Source organism: Bombus flavifrons, chromosome 9 (assembly GCF_040668555.2).
Source record: "Bombus flavifrons isolate JBK064 chromosome 9, iyBomFlav1_principal, whole genome shotgun sequence".
Taxonomy (NCBI): domain Eukaryota; kingdom Metazoa; phylum Arthropoda; class Insecta; order Hymenoptera; family Apidae; genus Bombus; species Bombus flavifrons.
In genome coordinates, this window is record NC_138450.1 from 8,114,268 (window position 1) to 8,131,893 (window position 17,626).

The 17,626-nt window shown below is 28.4% G+C and overlaps 2 protein-coding genes across 9 annotated transcripts; both read right to left on the bottom strand.

Moving 5' to 3' along the window:
- Nucleotides 1-1,624: 1,624 nt before the first annotated feature.
- Nucleotides 1,625-14,819, bottom strand: Larp4B (La-related protein 4B). Of its 8 annotated transcripts, none has more exons than XR_011174084.1 (11): nt 14,446-14,767; nt 12,615-12,981; nt 11,848-12,097; nt 11,583-11,723; nt 11,000-11,227; nt 10,595-10,734; nt 9,619-10,467; nt 5,972-6,173; nt 5,369-5,472; nt 4,954-5,238; nt 1,625-4,875 (listed from the first exon to the last, which is right to left on the bottom strand). XR_011174084.1 is itself a non-coding variant. In XM_069120740.1 (11 exons), the coding sequence occupies exons 2-10, from the start codon at nt 14,459-14,461 to the stop codon at nt 5,377-5,379; spliced, it is 2,289 nt and encodes a 762-aa protein (XP_068976841.1). In that variant the 5' UTR covers nt 14,462-14,602; nt 14,698-14,819; the 3' UTR covers nt 1,625-5,238; nt 5,369-5,376. The 8 variants fall into 8 exon arrangements, 7 of the variants coding, with proteins under 7 accessions (XP_068976841.1, XP_068976845.1, XP_068976844.1 ...); XM_069120740.1 differs by having other exon boundaries at nt 1,625-5,238; nt 14,446-14,602; nt 14,698-14,819; XM_069120744.1 differs by having other exon boundaries at nt 1,625-5,238; nt 14,698-14,804.
- A 708-nt stretch (nt 14,820-15,527) lies between these two features.
- Nucleotides 15,528-17,601, bottom strand: eIF1 (eukaryotic translation initiation factor eIF1). Its single transcript, XM_069119745.1, has 3 exons — nt 17,423-17,601; nt 17,057-17,214; nt 15,528-16,383 (listed from the first exon to the last, which is right to left on the bottom strand). Exons 1-3 carry the CDS (start codon nt 17,448-17,450, stop codon nt 16,237-16,239), a joined length of 333 nt encoding a protein of 110 aa, XP_068975846.1. The 5' UTR covers nt 17,451-17,601; the 3' UTR covers nt 15,528-16,236.
- Nucleotides 17,602-17,626: the final 25 nt, after the last annotated feature.

The following is a 17,626-nucleotide window of genomic DNA, read 5'->3' on the forward strand; positions in this document are numbered from 1 at the left end:
ATTTTTAAATTGATTATAACACATATAACAGTGATTAATATTTATTTCGCATCTTCTAACGTTATTGGATTTTCAGGATACAGAGATGGTTCATGATTCAATGTGATTCCATAAATTGTTCTCTGAAAGATTCATGAATATTAATGGAAGCAAGTCTCAAACAGATTTAACAATGTCAGTTGTTATTTACATTTCTTATTATTCTGTACTATTTACATTTCTTACTACTCCTATGGTTCTTTGTAGGTTGAAAATACCCACATATAACGATCAACCCAGACAGCTCAAGTATGAAGAGAAGACTCATTGCATGAAATGTGTGAGTTTTGCAATTTCATAATTCCAATGTTGATGCAAACAAACACTACTTCCAATATTTCCCATAATATAAGACTCGTTTTACTCTTTTATTTAATGTCAAATATCCGTTATTTTACTAGAAATAAAAAAGTATAGTATGCCCTTTAAAAGAATATAGAGGTGGATCTTGAAATCCTTAAAATTCCTTCATTTTATTAATTATTAGTGATATATCATGAACCCGCTTGTACAAGTCTTGTAAATAAAGTCTATTTATATTTCACAGGATAATAAAGACATTTAAGGTAGTCAAAGTTTATCCATTATTCGCATTTTGATCAATATGAAAACTTAAATTCTAGGAAAAGTACAATTCACTTATTCTAATTAAACAGTCACGTTGAAATTTTGTAATCCCTCTGTTTTAAAGAATCTTGTGAAAACAACATAAAACAATTAAATGCAAAATGAATAAATACTACAATATATATATATAATTTTTACATATCAGGAATTATATTCTTAGACAAAATAAATGTTGTTATATTCTATATTCTGCTACAAACATATCTTAAATAATGAAAACGGAAACCTAATATAATTGACGTTAATTGCTATCAATATATATAATATAAGAAATATTAATACAAGATAATAAAGGAAGACAATAAAGTTTTATGTGATTACGCAATGTGATTGTACATCATTAACTATCATCGATGTCATATTTCGTAAAAATAATAACTTTCAAATCCTGCTTTCCAGCAAATATTAACAATGACTCGAACTTATTTCTTGCAATTTTCTCACATTCAGTTATGCATCCAGCAAAATATGTATAATATTTTGTAGTTTTCAAATCATGTAACTACTACTCACTTAATTTTGAAGTATGTTAGATAGTAAGATAATGATTGATATATCTCAATTATTTAATCAATAAGTAATATTAAATATATATAATGATATAATATAATTTGATTCCTTATAATGTACAAAGCGTTTAATTTCAGCTTTGTGTATTGTGACAAATAATTGCTGTCTTTTGTAAAATAATATTTAAGAGATCACGTAATTTTAATCAAATCTGCATCTTGAGTAAAGATACTGTCAGTCTCTTGTTTCAAAGATAGTGGCAGTTTCCTTATGCCCTGAATAAAATTACATGCAGAAGTAGTTGCCACCATATTTACTGGAATACCTCAGTTTCCTCTATCTTATTCATAACTCTAGGCCATACTTCATCTAAACTGTATCTATACAATGTTTAACAAATAAAATACATGTAACGTAATGTGAGATTTTAAAGTAAAAGTAAAACCAATAACAGTAATTAATGTTTAATTTTGAAATTTGTCACTTTACATAGTAATAAACAAACGTCATAGATTATATTATAATACACAAGTTTTCATAGTTAAAAAATCAGACTTTCTAGGCCTGTAGCCTATGAAACGGAGTACATTATACATTGTATTTCTGTTGGACTTTAATCTAATCACAGTTTATTGATGGATGAGTTAACGTAAGTTTATCAACCACGATTTTGTGACGAGCTTATTAAAAAAAGAACTGAGTTCTAATATACCTTTTTTCCATACATTCCAATCACAATTTTATCCCAATATGCCACCCTTACCCTGGACCATTCAAACGATATTAACTTGAAATCATTATATACCTTATTTCTTAATTACAGTGCCAGCATAAGAACTTTTTCTATACCAGTCCTTCTTATGTGAATCTTAAAATGTCCCACCTTGTGCATTTGATTTTACAAAATAATTGTTTTACGTAACTCTACGATTTGTTATTGTTGACAGAATAAGCGATCATTACGATCCAAGGTATTGGTGCGTCTATTTCTCACTTTATATTATACAGGTATATAGTATATGCCAACAGTTTAGCATTTCTTACATTAAATTCCATACATTTAGTAAAGACAATGTATAGAGAGGAATCAACTTTCAAATTTTTTTACATATAATCCGTAGCGATAATTAAAACGAATATTCAAAGCATACACATAATTAGCTATACATAATTTACGGGGTAACGCATAAAGTAAGACAAATCACTTTAACATTGTTTATGTTTTCTAAAACTCCATTATCAAGAAATGTTAATGCTTATCCAATTTTATATATATATATATATATATATATGTACATATATAAACATATATATACATATACGTATATATACATATATTTATTTATTTATTTATATATAGGTGTGTATATCTTTTGTATTTATATTAATCTTTTTATCAGTAAATTCACGCTAATATACATTATATATAAACTAAGCAAATTAATTGACGAATTACTATACCATTTAACTATTAATTATTCCTCTTTTATTTTTATTCGATAGTAAGATATTAAAATACATATAACACTAAACAATATCAATCTTATTTGGAATAAAAATACTGTGCACGCGATGTACCGTTGATGAAACGATTTATCTTTTATATAACTGCAGAAAATAAACTTTATTATTAACTGATGTAACTAAAAATTGATATTGATGTACTGCTGCATGTATATTGAGATATTACATGGTATAAGTTAAAAGAAAACTAATAAGAATATTTCGCAATCAAAATCAGTTTCATTTTTCTTTTAAATAGCCAAATTTAGTGTATATTTCCCTTACTTATATCATGCTCTGTCAAAACAAAAATAAAAATGAAAACAGAAAAAAGTAAACAAAAAAAGAAACAATATGACATATTTACATCAAATAAAAGTAAAAATAACTTCGTGAATATTAATCTGCGAATTAGTGAATTTACTAATGAAAAGATATTTATGTGTGTATATTAAATATACTGTACTTGTTTCTTGATGTAATCAACTGAATTACATTAAATGTTGAAGGTATCATTGAGATACAATTAATATAACTTGTGCTACAAGACTGAGACTAAAGCAAAGTGTTTACAGCACCACGATTTAAACTGAAACAATTAATATCTTGATGCATTTACAGTTGACAATAAATTTTTCTGTATATCCAACATTGCGACTAATCACTTCAGATATAAAAAATTAAAAGGCAGTATTATAAATGTAAAGTATAATTATACATGTTGGTAATTGTTTTATAGTTCAGGAGATTGGTTTTCCTTTAATATTCATTATTTCAATTTCTGTACGCATATCAGTAACAAATATATCATATGCGTTATTCACTATAATGTATAGGTACATGTAATTATATAACATCTAAAGCCCCAAGCTCCTGTAATATACACAACATTTTGAGGCACTTAAACGTGTGCTCAAAGACCATGTTTCTAACAACTCTTATATTACTTGCCAAAGCATAATTCTAAATTGTATGTTATCTCATGTAATGGTAATATTAAAAAGAAAAGTCAGTGCCGTAAATAGGTGCCTAAACATGTCATAACAACTTTTTTCTCATTTGAGATGAATACAAAACTAAAATCTATTTAATATTATTTCCAGAATATTAATAATAGTAGATAACTTATTATTATTTCTGATTTACTCGGAATAAAAATTTTAAAGCTTCCAGTAGAGACTAGAATGTACCTGAGGCAACGTGGAATGTTATATTTTCTAAAGTCAAAGAGGGAGAAAGAGAGAAATATACTAATGTTCTAATTTAATTTTCTTGTGTTATATTATTTTCTTTGCTTGTACGTGTATTATGTCTTAAAAACTATTAATAATTTTATCAACAAATATACCGAATTTATATTTCTGTCTTATAATATAAAGGTTACAGTATCGTAAGACAAGTAATTTTTTAGTATTTTATAATATTCTGGATAAATATGAAAGATTGTTTTTTTATTAATAATAATTTGTTTTTAAAAATATTAATTATTAAGCACGTATAAAACATAATAATGAAAATATAACAAACCAGTGTCAATTTTAGTTCGTATACAAAACCATATAATTCTAGTTTAAACGGATTTCGTTACTTAAAAGATAATTATAAAGTGTTTCAATATTTTTTTAATAATAATTACAATAGAATAAAACTTTACTAGTGTGATCTTACGATAGATTTAACAGCTTTAATAAATTTTATTGGTTTTTATGTTTTTCTCATTAGAATGCTTTATTACATATCACTGTAGGCAATGATAGTGAGACCACAGATACTTTATATCTCACCAATAAAGCATTTACTTGTTTCGTTTTCATTTTAAATTTTCAAACACTTTCCAAATACTTCCCAAAATTTTCAAAAACTCAGATGATACAGTAAATATTTCATTTGTATATTAATTATTTATATTTTAACGTCATCTATTATAATTGTCATTAATATTCTGGAAAAATGCAAATCCTATTTATAAATAATGTAAATGAAATATAGAAAATTACAAGAAAACAGAAATTAATTTTTTCAAATTAAGCATCCTTATGATTTATCTGCTTTAAAAGTTACATTCTTTTTTTCGTTTTTTTTATCAGAATTCTGTATTTACTGAATAAGTTTCGTTGCACTCTGAACATTCATTAAGCTGTACGCACATAGCAAGGTTTGGCACAAAGATAAACATTTCCCACTTACGGCCCTGTGCTATGAAAGGGGAGAGGAGAAAGGAATTAAAAGATTAATACCTTAGTTTAACATTTTTACAAGCTAACAAATATATACCTCCAAAATCACAGAACCAAAGCATTAACAATACTCTTCTACACAATGTATTATCCTGCCAGCAAACGTATTTTTTTTTAAATATGCAGCGAATTAGAGTTTCTTCAAACAATTTTTGTATGATAGTTAATTGATACCACATTCATTGTAGGCGAAGTCACTGTACAATGTAAAAAGTTTTCTTCATACCCACTATATCCAGTATAGGATAAAAGCAGTGGTACATAATCCATATAATCCAGATGAAGAATAACAGCTAAATATTGAAATTCACTGCGGTAGTATCTGCAAAGGTACTTCCTTTACTACATCTTTAACTATACATGTTATTTAAAATCTTAATTAAATTTGTGGGTATGTGTATGTAAACAAACATTATAGATAACTAATAACATAAAAAAATAAGTTTACTCACATATTGATTTACATATTTCCATCCCTTTCATCTGTCTTATGTTTTGTACAAGGTAATTCGCGACAGTGTTGTGCTACTTGAGCATAACTCGGTCTTGTAAGATCCTATAATAAAAAGTATTAATGTAGCAAATACATTTAATAAGCTGTTTAAAAGTTATTTATTAAAAAGCATCCTTATTTATAAAATTTATAATTAATAACATTAATGGTGTAGCTTTAAAAGTTAATTTTTATTAAATCTTATAACTTGTTTGTAACCATATAACAAAAACATTTTGTACGTTATATTAATATCAAAATTATCACAAAATTTATAATAAATAAGATAATACTAGCATTTTCCATAAAATCTATTTCGTTCATTAAAATGTTCATTAGTTATAGCCAGATTTTTTATGATATAATATGTATATATCAATGTTGCATTACATAATTAAATATTTAAATAATAATATTTTTCTAAATAACTTTAATAAGACATTTTTATAATTTTTAGGCTTTCATTATTAATCTTCCAAATGTAATACTATATGAGTATATTAACATAAAGTTAATATTGTAAAAGGAGTACAAATTATATATAAAAAAAGGATATACTTACTACAGGGAAATTAGAAGCTCCTCCCACTTGTGACTGGGAATTTTGTGAGGCAGTAGGGATATTACATTCACACCTAGATACTTGTTCAGAATCTTCCACTGTGTGTGCATTTGAAACAGCCTCGTCCACTCCATTCACCATGTTTGAATCGTCAGTCTTTACAGATCTGTCAGCGGTGCATTTCAATAATAAAGGACTAAACCTGAACGTGCATATATATAAGTATAATAGATACATATTCAATACATATTAAATAATTACAACTGTGCACCTTAAAATACCATGCACGAATATAAGACAGCCACTATTATATACATTTCATTCAAAAAAAAGAAAAAATAAAACAAAGGGGGGGAAAATAAAGAAAAATATTATTACTACATAGTTAAAGGAATGGGTCTTGCAAGATTGCAACACTTATTTAACAAACCAGTATACACATCATTTATTTACTTTCACTGACAATGAATCTATAGTCATCCATTAATAATGAACCATGCGTTTTATTATATTCTCATGTGCCGAATATTACAGCTTAACTTTATATTAAAAATTAAGAATTTAATTGAAATGTCTTTAAGAATAACTTGAAAATGAACAATTAATAATTGTAATATAATATAATATAATATACTAATACAGTATAACATAACATAATATTATAATAATAATAATAATAATAATAATAATAATAATGATAATAATAATAATAATAATAGTAGTAGTAGTAGTAGTAGTAGTAGTAGTAGTAGTAGTAGTAGTAGTAGTAGTAGTAGTAGTAGTAGTAGTAGTAGTAGTAGTAGTAGTAGTAGTAGTAGTAGTAGTAGTAGTAGTAGTAGTAGTAGTAGTAGTAGTAGTAGTAGTAGAAGTAGTAGTAGTAGTAGTAGAAGTAGTAGTAGTAGTAGTAGTAGTAGTAGTAGTAGTAGTAGTAGTAGTAGTAGTAGTAGTAGTAGTAGTAGTAGTAGTAGTAGTAGTAGTAGTAGCAGTAGTAGTAGTAGTAGTAGCAGTAGTAGTAGTAGTAGTAGTAGTAGTTGTTGTAATAGTAATAGTAGTAGTAATGGGAGTAGTGGTAGTAATAGTAGTAGTAGGAGTAGTGGTAGTAATAGTAGTAGTAGGAGTAGTAGTAGTACTAGTAGTGGTAGTAGTAATAGTAATAGTAACAGTAATAGAGCAGCAATAGATATAATAGTAGTAGCAGTAGTAGTAGCAGTAGTAGTAGTAATGGTAGCAGCAGCAGTAGTAGTAATAGTAATAGAGTAGCAGTAGCAGTAGAAATAGTAGTAGTAGCAATAGTAGCAGTAATGGTAGCAGCAGCAGTAGTAGTAATAGTAATAGAGTAGCAGTAGCAGTAGAAATAGTAGTAGTAGCAGTAGTAGTAGTAATGAATAATAATAATAGTAATAATAATGAATGATAATAACAATGTTCATCATAATAATGGTAATGATACTGGTAATTTCATAACAGTGATGATAAACATTATGAGAGAGAGGAGAGACAATTTTGATAATAATAATAATAAATAAAGAAGTGGTACCAATATTAATAATAATAGCAGTAATGCAGATAATAGCAATAACAATGACAATGATAATAATAATAACAGTGATACTAGTTATAGAGAAGATAGTACTACAGAAAATACATATTACATGACTAATAGCAATATCAACAGTAATCATTGATAACAATGATAATTGTTATGATATCAGAAAAATAATCATAATAATGAATTATGATTATAAAACAAGAAGAGAAAAAAGATATAGAGAAAATGATAATAGTGATGGATACCAAAGAAATGATTTACTAAAAATGATATTGATATTAATAATTATAACTTTAATAGTCACAGAGCAAAAAATAATAATAGTATTAGAAGTTACATTAGCAGTATTAATAATAGCAGTAATAATAATATTAGTAATAAGAACAAAGATGTTTATAGTGACAATGGTGCTATCAATAATGGTACAGATAATGATAATAGTGAAAATGATGATATCAATGAAGATGATGAAAGTGGTAAAATAATAATAATAATAATAATAATATTAATAATAATAATAATAATAAAATAATGATAATAATAATAATAAAATAATAACGAACTCATGTATTAAAGAACCCTGAATAATATAATAATTCATATGTATTGTTCATTTGCCGCAGTAATACAGGCAAGAAATATAAATTGTGCTACCACAGATTACTGCATACATTCTTGCATACATACGCATTGCAACATTGTATCGTATTTAATCACCATAGAAGACTGGTAAAACTTCTGACTACCTAGTATCAAATGAATACCTCGATTTTGAGCATTTTATGCTTTAAAATTAAAGTTTGCTTTTTCATCGAGTGGAGCACCAGCTCTTCTTTGAAAAAGAACCATACTAGCGAGGCATTCCAAACAATATTAAACAACTTATCACTCGATGGAGAAAAAGACGTGGCAATGAATAGAAATAAATGGCAAATTGGTATAACTGAGCACATCTACAAAATTAACCACCATAGAGAGTAAAATAATGGTAAATTCAGGAAAAATACACCTACTCCTTACTGCTCTATGTATGAGTATAACATAATTAAGAAAGGGAAAGTTTAAAAATTATAGCACAATAAACAAACTTTTTACATAATTTCAAAATTGTTATGTGTGGACATATGCTAATAACATTAAAGGTAAATTTACTTTTGAGGAAATTAAAAAACAATTAGCTGCAATTGTTTTTGTAATTGTGTTAAGAAATTTCATAAGACATCACTAAAAATAAAATACAATAATTGCAAAATATTTTGGTATCTTTTATTAATTATTGACAAATTAAAATATAATACATGAACTACTTATTATTAACATAATGTAAAGTCAGTTTCCAAAAATAAAATATATATTTTAGTATTTATTATTCTTACTTATTTTGTCAGAGTAATTAATTTACTACTTTTATCCATTCTATTTATGAATTAGTAAATAAGCAGAAACTTCAACATTATTACAGTATCATATTAACAGAATATAACTTATACTGAAAGTAATAAACTACCAAGAACAAAGCTACTTTCCCTTTCCTTCTTATATAGGTGATATGAAAATATAGGTGGACTATATAACTTTCACTAATACACATCCACCATACAGAGCATAGCACGCATATAATGCAGCCAACACTATCAAACACAGCTTAGCAATCTTTTCAGGCTCTATGTGACTGCCTGTATATAAGTCATTCTGATGTATATGTGTGTATGTGCGCGCATGTTTATATGTATGTATATATCTGTGTGTATATCTATACATATATACATAATATATGCAATGTATCATTAAAAGCAATTAAAGAACTTTAACAATAATTTATAATAAGCAATACTTTAGAAATGTAATTAAACAACTACCTGCTTTTACAATAAACGAAGAATATATCTTCTATTACACACATGCACATACACAGATTATGTATGCACATATACAAGCATATATATGTATTATGTATTTTATACATGTGTCATACATATACAAATACATAAATGTATGTATGTATGCATATTAAATGTACTTATGTACGTAATTACGTATGTGTGTGTCTGTATATGTACGTTGTACATATGTGTGTATAAGAAGAAAGCACACTCACTTATCAGGAGATGACGGGGGAGTGAGAGTGATGGTGCTGAGAGCGATGTCTGTGGAGTCATTGTTGCTAGCAGAAGCATTAGAGCTGACATTTGTAGATGCAACGGAAGTAGTTGTTGATGTACTGCTAGAACCAGTTGGAGCTTCTAGCAAACCAGCATGACCACCAGCACTTGACCCTGGACTTGCAGACCTACTGCTGTTACTTGTTGGTTGTTGATGGTATTGTTGTGAAGTTCCTGTAGGTTCTTTTTCTTTGACGCTTTTCAATTTTGCAGTACCTTTAACTACATCTGAAAGCCTATTCTGCGATTGCGTACAATCTGTACCAACAGTTTCTACTGAAGCATTATGGGATTTTGCAAGATCAGCATCTAGGCCAGGAAGAGGAGGGAAAGCAGAAGCTTCCAAATCGAATTGTACCCCTCGGTTGCATTGTGTGTTATTATTACTGGCCGGGGTAGATTCTCTGATTGACGGTAAAGGGCTACTATTAGCCTTTGATAATGACTCTTGGTCTTTGGTCCTACGATGCATACGGTGACGCGGAAATTGTACTCCAGAATCCAGAGTTTGCGCGTCATTTTCTTGGGATCCTTTCGAATGACTGCTATTATAATGGGCCTCTCCAGTTGCTACGGTTGTATGTGAGGAATGGAATTTTGTGCCGGTCTGGTAGGAAGAAGAAGTTGGCTTCACCGTAGGCAAGCTCGAAGTAAAAGTCGGAACTGTTGCTCCTAAAGATATTGGTGCCCCACTTATAGGCGGATGTGAAGTACGTCCCATTGGCACCATATTACCACCACCATCCATTAAGCCTGGCCTTTCAGATCCATTTCTTTGCTTATTTCTGCATCACATATATATATATATATATATATATAAAGTAATTTTTTATAAATATTACTTGTAAAGAAATTATTTTTTTAAAACACTATCACATTTACGTTGTTAAAAATAATTATTAATGTCAATACCTGTGACGAGGGTTGTATCTGTTATGTGGTTTAAACGTGTTATGTGGTGTAATACCATTCATAAAAACACCTGACATATCAAAGTAAGCGGGACTCGCAGGTCCCCAAGGCATCATTCCAGGAGGATAAAATGGTTGATGCTACAAAGAGTATACAAAATTATTCAAATCTAAATACCTAATGCAGTTCGAAACATTTAAACATAAGAACACTTTAATATTTAATAATACTTAAGTACTATTAAGCAATATTTAATTGAAGACTAAAAAAAAAGAGAAATATATATATTAATATATGTAAATATTAAAATACAAATGATGATACATTCAAAATATTAAGTGAATTATTTTTTAAATATATCTAATTGTATAACTTGGAACTTTTTATAAAACATTGTCTACTTACATATACATGAACCTGATTGGCATATGGCGGCATTGTCGTTTGTGGCATAGTAGTACCATTTGTATAAAGGAAGCGTTGCTGTCCAGCTGTATAGCTATTTGGATCATAAACAGGCGGTGGTGGTGGTGTTGTTCTATAACCATTTTTAATACCACCCACACTAGCAACTGCCGGGATTGGTAGCCTATTCATTGGTTTAGCTTTGATTCTAGCCATTATTGGCTTTCCCTACATTATACATAATAATATTAACATTAAATATTATAAAACAAAAGAACTTTGAATAGAACTTACATATATTTCTAATGTATTTTGTTTATAAGCAATTAATACAAGCAAATAATCATTATAATTATTAATTGTTCCAAACTAAAATAACATCTTGAAAATATTTTTCTTTAATTCGATTTATATTATTAATTATATATTATATAATATATACTGCAATTTATTGAAACATAAAATGAAGGTATATAGACACAAGTAATGGTAACTATAATTTTGTATGATTATGTAATATGTTTTAATGCCTTTTATAATTTTTATTAAATTAAAAATAAATTATTTCTTTACTGAATAGTACCTGAAACTCCCGAACTTCCTCACGTAAAAACCTGTAGGCCTTTTGAGCATCCTCATCAGATTCAAAAGTTACGTACCAAGAACTGTTATGAGCAAACTCACATGATATAAACCTTGGACATCCTTCCCCAGAGAATAAATTCTGTAATCAAAAACATTATTTTATTGATGATCTGTGATTAGAAAGGAACACTTGTTAATCAAATGTTATATCAATGTTTGCTTTTCATACATAACAAAAAAAATAATATGTATATCTATTTCACCTTTACATCTTCCAATGGCGTATTATCTGGTATTTCACGAAGAATTACAATACATCGTTTGTGGTTAGGTCTTACTTTCTGCCCTTCTTCATCAACTTGTACATTTGGAGATTCTCTTAGAACTTCCGTTATAAGTTTTATATCTTTTGTCAATTTCTTTACTTGGTTAAAATTTGCTACTGTCCATATTGGTACATATTGATCATTATCCATTTGTGATAATAAATATGTATCATTAGCTAAGTTTTCTCTAGAAAGACAATAAAATACAATAGAATATATATTTACTGAATACAAATGATATATATATATTGTTGAATGTTCTATAATAATTTATGTTCCTTGTATATGTTATTAACTGTTGTATGATAAAACAAAATATAATAGATCTTGTACTATTGTTGTATAATAAATAAATAAAAAAATAAGAAAAGTAATAACTATATCAAACATTACCCATTAGTGTCCTCTAATGCTATTCTTTATTTCTTTTGTTCTTTTACTCTCTACTAATTCTTTATTCTTATATTCTTTTATTTTAAAATTTGAATTGTGATCAAATTTTAAAATACTTTAAACAGATAGAAAATAAATATACATAATAAAAAGGGAGATATAATATAAAGATTACGTGATAATTCTATATTGTTTATAAAAGTTTGCAAAAAATTAAAATCATATTATAATCATAATATGTCACTAAATTAGTAGTAATCAATAGAATTCTATACAATGTTATAATAAGTTTCATGAGATTAAGAGCTTACCTGGAGAAATAATATTCAAGTTGTGAAGAGAGCATTTGTTTAAGTTGTTCCAACGGTATACCAGGGGCAGATATGTCACCCATTGGAGCAGGTTGATTTGGCACATCACCTAAGGGAGCAACGTCCACTGGACCGTAACCTGCTGCACCCCCTATACCAATAGCGTGTTGCAATGTAGGTTCCAAATTACCAACAGCTGCCTCCAATATTAATTCATTTCCACTTGGAACTCCATTCATGATGTTATATTCCAGATTGGATGCAGTACTTCCAATTGCACCCCCAACAGAACCCAAAGGTTCAGGGGTGGCTGGATAGACCGCCCCTGGTGGGAGCTTCCCGATGTCCCCATTCATGTACACGTACCCTATGAAAAATACAAAATGTGATTAGTAACAAAAATATATAACATATTGCTATATATTATAAGAACAACTAACGCCCAATACATGATATACTTACATATTATAACATGGAATATAAAATTTAATTAATTAGTGAATTTAACTTTATTTATAAAGACCATTACTTTTAATTATATCTTAATTTTAAGAAACCAAAAATAGATTTGTATCAATCAACAACCATAATGAAATATATATCATTAATACAATTAATACATTAATAACGAAATTGTATCAGATCATATTAGATAAATAACTGTAATATAAATACAATAATACCAGAAAAATATATCTCCTACTATTTTTATATCCCAATTAATACTAGATTCATATTTCATAAACAAGCAAACAAATCAATAACCTTGAAAAGTGACCTTCTGATCTTTTACACTTGAAAAATTAGCTGATATAGTATTTATTTACATTATTAAGCATGTGCATATCAAGTCATTTTGCAATCATATTAAATAATTACAGCAATTTCTTAAAAAAACAATTTCAAATGAGATTTTCGATAATTTTCCTAAGCCACACAATTGCAAAATGTAATATTAAAATTTTAACTATTAAATTATTTTGTTATAGAGAGAAATACTTTCCATAAATGTGATTAAAACTATGTAATATGCATAATACACTAGTCTGATGTAATACATTTGTAGTACCTATATGTATATATATTTGTACACATACATACATGAATCCATATATACACAGACATGGGTGTATATGTGCATGTGTCCCACGTATGATGCGCGCGCGCGTGCTTATGTTCAATAGCACATAGTCGTGTTCATGATGTGTACATGCCGCGCGTATGCGCGTGTATGATGTGTGTTGTGTGTGTGTGTGTGCGTGCGCGCGCGCGCGCGGGCGTGTATGTGCATACTAAATGCACATATATAGACGAATTCAAATTATACAAAATTTATTTACATGAAATCTCGGCGAACCATAAAGGAACAATAAATATAAAAATAGAGAAGAGACTCCAGATTTCTTGATGTTCACGTAAAACAACTGTTTTCGAACAATTACTTTTTGATTCTATATGTAAAATGAGAAATACCGTGGAGCATGTTTTAAAATCATAATTCTAATAAGAAATTTTTCACTGATTCTGTTGAAAGTAAAAATTGAATGTTGATCGTACAAACCGTGCCACATGCTAAGATTTGATCTTGTTCAGTATCAATGTGCAATCGTCAAGCATTAACACTTAAACGTCACATTGTATCCTTCTGATATAGTTCTTTGGGAAAGGTTACGGCATGAAAAGTAAAAATTTTGAAAAGGCAAGATATGCAATATGTTGGATGCGATTAGCCAAATATAGAGCGAGACGTTGGCCGGGCCAACACGTTCACGCACGCAGATATGGTGACAACCACTTGGACAGTACACTTATGCGTATCGTATATCGTTACCGAAATCACCATTCATCCCGAAACAATCCCAGATTCCATGTGCCTTTATCAATAGGTGTTCTCAGCAGCTTCGTTTACTGGCTCGTTCTTCGGGTGTAAGTACCGTGAGCGCACACGGTTGTGCGCAAAAAACGCAACCTTATTCCTCGTTCTCAAGCTATGAATAGTTAGCCATAAGCATCTGCCCTCAATCCTCTACATCATTTGGATCAATGTGAGTCGCGCCGTTTTAGAATTTTATAAAATTCTTACCGAGAAGATGAATCAACTCAACACAATTTCTCAAGGAAACTACAAAATGGCCGACACAGAAAGGCACATGCCGTAGCTCGGTGCATTGTGGGTCGTAAGTATGTAGCTCGACTATAGTGATATCTGGTGGTTAGATTGCCATGACTCGCATCTGCCCGGTAAATTTAAATCTTTAGAAGTATTTTGCAGGACTGTCCTATTCATTTATATCACTTGAAAAATTCTATATTATTTTATATTAATATACTATATAAGTTATAGACTTATATAAAAACTGTCTTGTTAGTAACTATAATTATCTTATTTTCTATTACCAATATCTAATTAAATATGCAGATATGAACTTAACCTAAATTTAATATGTATAAAACTATTGCACTCACTGACGCGCCCATATAATTAAACAGAAATATATATAGGTATAGGCATGTATAGGCATCCAGAGCTAATTATATACGTACACACAATCTACAAGTATAAATTATTTCCCATCTATGATATTGATATAATTTCTTATATGTTTTTATTAATATATTTTCAAATCTCTGTATTACACGATAAATTCTTAATGTAAATATTAAGAAAAAGTCATTTTCTAATATAATGATAATATTAATTAAATATAATTAAGACTGTAATTCAATTTTTATCAATGTAATCTTATCTAAACTGTTATCAAGAATTTAATAAATAAATTTCTGAAATAATACGTAATTCTTATATTCATTCTTAATTTCAAGATGTATATTTTATGAAGTAATATTCATTTTATGATTCGAAGTTGTTTTAGCATTAAAATTACATGGAAAGGAAATAGGAAAAAGTCCAAATAGCGGTGAATTACCATTTATTTAGAACAGCCACATTCTTATCTAAAACAATTGCTTTCATGTTGTCAATACTGTTTCAAAAAAAGAAAAAAATTGGCAATTCTCCCTCAAAATAAATCCATTACAATTAAAGATGATCCTTTCAATAAATAATACAATCAATATGGAATTAAAGGCACAAAACTTGGAAACGACAATGTAAAAACCAGGCCTGTTACCTTACTGTATAAACAAAACAAAGCATTCAGCATTACACACAATAAGCCAATCTAGGGTCTAAAATAATTTTTTTTATATATATATCTCTCTCCCTCTCCTATCCTCTCTGAACACGTCTATAGCGCCGAGATACATACTACCTAATCCCAAAAAGAAGATCCATCCGTTGCTATTTGTATCTATTCCTTGTATAAGTATTTTCTCAAATCACTAATTAGTTATCACTACTACTTTAAAACGTGATGAGTTTAGTGGATTACACCTAACATAAGGCTGTAAAATATTGCTTCCTACAATCTTACAAATGTCTGATTAGAATATTGTGCCTATATCGTTACTGTTATATATTTTTTATTGAAATATATATGTGTATATAATAGGATATCTCACGATGTATCAACAAGTATTAGTGACTGATACAGATAATTTAAGATGATAAGGTGTTAATGAAGGTGGAGTGTTCTTAGATAGTGGCATGGATGTTTGTTGGTTAAAAACCATGGACTTTAAGTTGGTCAGGTTTGGCCAGACCTGACTTTGTTAGCCACTGGCATATATTTTCTCGCTGGTCCCCCTGCAGCTGCAACACCTCTCCGTACTCCGGGTGTTCGATTACTGTCCCATTGCAGGCGAACTCCTAAAAATAACAATATTATTTTGCCCTCTTTTCTTATTTTATTTCAAATATTTATTTTTTATTAATAAATAATTTAATTTTATTAATAAATTAAATTGAATATTCTAATTTAATTATATATTTTATTAGTAAGTAAATTTATATTTGAGATTATGAAGTAATATCTAAATCAGCTTGATAGAAACTTTTCATTGCATACATGCAAGCAGATATTTAAGATAAGAGAAATATAATTAAATGTTGTAAAACTTACTAAAAACTTTAATTTTATGCAAATAATAAGATATATAAACAATTTTGTATTATTTATAATCATTTGTAAAACAATTATTTCTTTAATTTTGTAAATTAAAATATTATTTTATATAATATGCGCAAAAAGCTACTAAAAGATGAATTTAAAAATCATATTTATTAAATACAGATGTAATATGTAGAATATGCTAATATTTTATTTTGTATAAAAAATTTAAACAAAAAATACGATAATGAAATAATGTTAAATAAATTTTCTAGAAAAATTTCACACATACTACAGATACATGTTTATGATATATGCAATTACATTTTAACTCTGGATAGTTGTTTGCATCAGTTCTATTTTTAGAATGGTATCTGACACTGACAAAAGATTGAATTATCGAAAATCATATAGTAAATATGGTTTTGTTACCTTTTTACATGCTCTCACTATTTTCTTCAAGTCATATTCAGATGAAAGTCCTTGTACTGTTGTTAAGGTCTTACGACCATTCCGTTGCTGGATCCTTATATGCACGAGACCGTCTTGGACATCATCATCTGAACCCTTGATTGCATCTGCAAAGGGGTCTGCAAAAGAAAGCAAACATTATGTTAAATATTAGGAAATTTTTTATTTAACTGATAAATCTTCATCTGAAACAAACAATTTTCAAAAGGAAAACGATAGAAATGTTAATTGCGTACTATGATGCAAGCAAAAGACGCCATCGCCATTTTGATAAAACTATCTTCTACAATATGATCAGTACTACAAAATAGAAAATATTATATTTACCGAATGTGTTAAGATTCTGGATGGACATACGACAAACAAAATATATCCCCGGGAGATATAGAACTGCAAAGTGCAAATGCAGCTGTGAAAAATTACGGATGACGCAGGATAACAGAAGCACCACGCAAGAATACTGCTAAACCCAAAAAACCTTGTGCAGAAGCTGAAGTCAACCGGAAGTAAAAGTTGCATTTGTCATGAACA